Source organism: Papilio polytes, unplaced genomic scaffold (assembly GCF_000836215.1).
Source record: "Papilio polytes unplaced genomic scaffold, Ppol_1.0 DF822067.1, whole genome shotgun sequence".
In the NCBI taxonomy this organism is placed as follows: domain Eukaryota; kingdom Metazoa; phylum Arthropoda; class Insecta; order Lepidoptera; family Papilionidae; genus Papilio; species Papilio polytes.
The window spans coordinates 3,925,992-3,930,303 of NW_013527137.1; the positions used below are offsets into that span (position 1 = coordinate 3,925,992).

Below are 4,312 nucleotides of genomic sequence, written 5' to 3' on the forward strand. Positions count from 1 at the left end.
TGTGGTGTAGGGACATGAGCGTGTCGTCGTTCTCGATGCTGGCGTGCGGCGGGCTGTGCGAGCAGTTCGTCAACATCGACAACTGCACGCGACACACCATCTGCCAACATCTCAACATCTCGGTTTGTTGTAGTAAGTGAGTCTGCATTATATCACATAATAACACTTCACACTATCCTACACTATTACACATTACAGTAGAACCTCGATAACATCAAAAAATAATATGTTCCCTTCCCATCAGAGCCCAAAATCTCTATAACATAGACCCTTGATAACTTAAAACCTAGACTTAAAATATTTTGTGTTTCCCTTGGACTTTAACTTATCGAGGTTCTACTGCATTTATTTATTTAATTAATTACATTAATTAAAAAAAATGATGACATACAAAATATGTATGTATAGTTCAAAGATTTTGCGTTCCGGAGGCCTCACTAATGTCCCTTTCCCTTTCACCCTCTTATAAGGACAATATGGGAAGGGGAAGTTGATTTGACGGTTGAGGAGACGCCTAGGAAGGAGAAATATTATCTTTATGTGCGTGTCCTCTTCCGTCTTAAAGGTAGATAACGCATCTGCAATTGCGGATGTCTGAGCAGCGGTCGCTTCGCCATTTTGGCGGATGCAGGTGGCCGCTGGCTAATTTGCCACCTTATGTTTATTTTTTTTGTCTGTAAATAACACACTCTTGATACTTGTGATTGAAGGTACTTCCAGTAAATAGTTAACTTATTGTATGAATACAGTTCGCTATGAAGGGTGTAAGTCTGGTGAATACTATTTTATACAACCATTTTTTTTAGAAAAACTTACCCTGTCAAATAACCTATGAATAATGTTGTACTCATTGGACTTTTTATTTTAGTTGAAGACGACCCGTTCCTCAAATGGAGTGAGCCTGGCATCGGCCGTTACTTGTTCATGATGGCGCTCGTCGGTACTATAGCCTTCATTATATTACTTCTAAAAGAATATGAAGTTATAAACAAGGTAAGTGTATCAAAATATTGTAATTTTGACATTTTTAATAAGACTTTGTACTCTCAAAAGCTACATTAGTAGTACAGGATTTTTTTTAATTTAACGCGGACGAAATCGCAAGCAGAAACTAGTCTTTCATAAAATGTCAAAAATATTTAAGATTGTAAAATAGACTAGACATAGGGAACAGCAATTTTTCACCGGTAATTGCTTTGAAAGAAGAATAGAAGTTTTTTTAAGAACTTTCTCTGAAGAGGATGGAAAGGAAAAGTATGCGGAATTACTTCCAATTCACGTCTGTCTTCTGCGTGGTCGTTATTACTGGGGGGGAGTCGTCCCTGCAGTGCAAAGATGTTGCAGGCTCTACCACTGTCAGAATAAAAATCTCTTTGTAAAATGTCGTTAGGTATTTTACAAGGAGAGTCCGCACCGACCTCCGCCTGTGGACCTCAAGGAGGACTCGGACGTGTCCGCGGAGCGCGCGCTCGTGCAGCAACTCACCAGACCCGAGATCGCACAGCATAGCCTCGTCTGCAGGGACCTTACCAAGTTCTATAAAGACTTCCTCGCCGTCAATAGATTGTGCTTCGGTAAGTGTTAAGTATCCACCTATTTTTCGTATATTTGGAAATTTCAATTTTACAATTTACATGCCATTTTTCTATTATTTTTTATTCGTAGCGTTACCTGTGGATTTATGTCATGTAGGCCTATAGCTGCATTTATTTTTATTTGACTTCGTTTTTACTTATTTTCTTATTATGACACTTAATTCTGGCTATATTAAAGTGTTTACAAATACAGTTAGATAGTCATACAATATGCTGTACATAAAATCAGTATCGTAACTTAGATTCATTCTAAATGTACACTAAAGTGTACTTACGTCTCTTACCACTATGTGCGTAGATTTATGAGTGTGTGTATTGTTATGTTGCCAAAGGGATGATGAAGATGATACATTTTTTACATGATACCTAACACTATAGCCTCAAAACCACGTGTCAATATAATTAACTGTATTTAAATTAATTGCCAATATCATCATCATCATCCTCATCCTACTCTCGTAGGGTCGGCGCAACAGGTTTTTGTCCTCCAAATAACTATTATACGTCATGTCAGTCATCACGCCCTTTTGATCATGTTACCTTTCACGCAATCCATCCATTTCTTTCTAGGACTACCTCTACCGGTGTACCTCCACACTCATAACTAAGGAGAATCTTGTAACAAGCGATTCATCCCTCCTCATAACATGCTCATGCTAACAAATTAATTGCCAACATTTGTCATTAAATTTTATTTAAATGTTTTATTACCATATATGCCATTACAAGGGCGTTAGATGGCCTACTAAACTTAATAACTGATATAGTACCTTTCAAAATAGTTACGTGTGAAAAAATGTTGTTTACTATGCCTCGTCTATATATGATGTAAATGTGTCGTGCAGCGGTGCGTCGCGGCGAGTGCTTCGGGCTGCTGGGGGTGAACGGCGCGGGCAAGACGAGCACGTTCCGCATGCTGACGGGCGACGCGCGCCTCTCCGCCGGCGACGCCTACGTGCACGGACTCTCGCTCAAGACGCACCTGCAGGACGTCTACACACATATCGGTATTCTATATTTTTATGCCTTTTCCGATTTGCATATTACAGATGCTTATTATCTAATAAATGTATTTTTGATAAACAAACGTATATATTATTAAGTATATTGAAAAAGGCACTGTCTCATGTAACATTTCCTCATCTATCTCAGGAGCCCAATATTTATTGTATATCCGTTTTAATCTTATTTTTTTTTTATCTTTACCCGAGTCCAATTAAAGATTAAAGTTTTCCATAGAGTGATTTTACGATGACAGCCTAAGGAGGCTCCATTTATCACAAAAAAAGATTACAGAAGACAGGCGTGTAGTAGAAACAAATCCCTGTTTCGTCCGAGTATGGTGCCGGAGGCCTAGTTTTAGTCCCATTCCCTTGCCACCCATTTCTTATAAGGATATCGTTTGATTTAAAAATGACACTGATTATCTTTTTATGGATTTTCCACTCGTGAATACACCATCCCGGTCGATAATTTATTGTACACTAGCTTTCGCCCGTGACTCCGTCCGCTTGAAATAAAAAAAAATAAAAGTAAGTAGCTCATGTATTCTTCCAGGCTATCCTCTACATATATGCCGAATTTCATCGAGATCCGTCCAGCAGTTTAGGCTTTATAATATCAGTATGATATATAATGATACAGTTTAATATTTTCTTATGTTGTTAGGTTACTGTCCTCAATTCGACGCGCTGCTGGAGAAGCTGTCGGCGCGGGAGACGCTGCGCATCTTCTGCCTGCTGCGCGGCATCCCCGCGCGCGTGGGCGCGGCGCGCGCGCGCCATCTCGCGCACACGCTCGGCTTCGCGCCGCATTACGATAAAATGGTCAATATTTCATACTACCTGTTCCCCAACACCTTCATCCGCCTTTACTATTGGCTAACAATCACTAACAATTAATGTTACTATGGAAATCGTGCCGGTCTTTGCTGCGTACGGTTTGTAATTTTTTGTCCCTTTCTCACGTGACTGTGATTTAATCACCTAAATTTAATAGCATAGAAATATACCCTAGACGATCCTAAGTCTAGGGTTTTTATTCAAAACGGAATTATTCAAAAATTTCCTTCATTGTTGACATCCTACATAACAAAATAGTGTGAATAATAAAGAAAGAAAGATGCACCCGCTCCCCAGGTCCCTGACTTGAAATGTGTTAGGGGCATAAGAGAAAAAAAAAGTAGTGTGTCTTTATGCTTTATTATATTAGTATAGATGGTAGTGCATTTGACAAATAATTCACAATGAAACCTTTCTTGAACCCTTATGTATAATATACCATATATACGATCACTATTAAATGTTAAAGTTTTTTTATGATCCAAAGATGCTACCTGTATACATTTCTTTTTCTTAAAAAAGCAAACTTGCCAAAAGGGGGGTTAAAGAGAGTTACTCTTCTGTGCTTGATAACATAATGTAACGCTTATCATTAGGTACATGAATGCAGTGGTGGTACTAAAAGGAAGATCAGCACCGCCCTAGCTCTACTGGGCGACTCCCCGCTCGTGTTCCTAGATGAACCCACTACAGGTAAAATATTGTATTTCGGTACATTTCACCAAAATTATTTGGATTAACAGTTTTTGGTGCGGTACACCTTTGCCATCCTATGTACTAGATATTGTATTGTTGTACATACGGCTTTATTGTATTGTTTACATTCTCATAAACTTTCAATTGCAACAAAATTCAATTGCTCAAATGACGACGAAG

At 38.8% G+C, this 4,312-nt stretch overlaps 1 protein-coding gene across 2 annotated transcripts in view; it reads left to right on the forward strand.

The window, feature by feature from the left end:
- LOC106107291 (ATP-binding cassette sub-family A member 3-like) overlaps positions 1–4,312 on the forward strand; it is a 17,778-nt gene extending 13,466 nt beyond the window's left edge. Inside the window, exons 23-28 of one of the 2 annotated variants that reach the window (XM_013288085.1) lie at positions 11–132; positions 869–993; positions 1,391–1,574; positions 2,441–2,602; positions 3,264–3,421; positions 4,033–4,312. In XM_013288085.1, coding sequence (XP_013143539.1) covers positions 11–132; positions 869–993; positions 1,391–1,574; positions 2,441–2,602; positions 3,264–3,421; positions 4,033–4,176 — 895 coding nt within the window. In that variant the 3' untranslated portion in view covers positions 4,177–4,312. Of the gene's footprint in view, positions 1–10; positions 137–868; positions 994–1,390; positions 1,575–2,440; positions 2,603–3,263; positions 3,422–4,032 lie in introns of those variants that run through there. The other variant, XM_013288086.1, reaches the window with a different exon arrangement.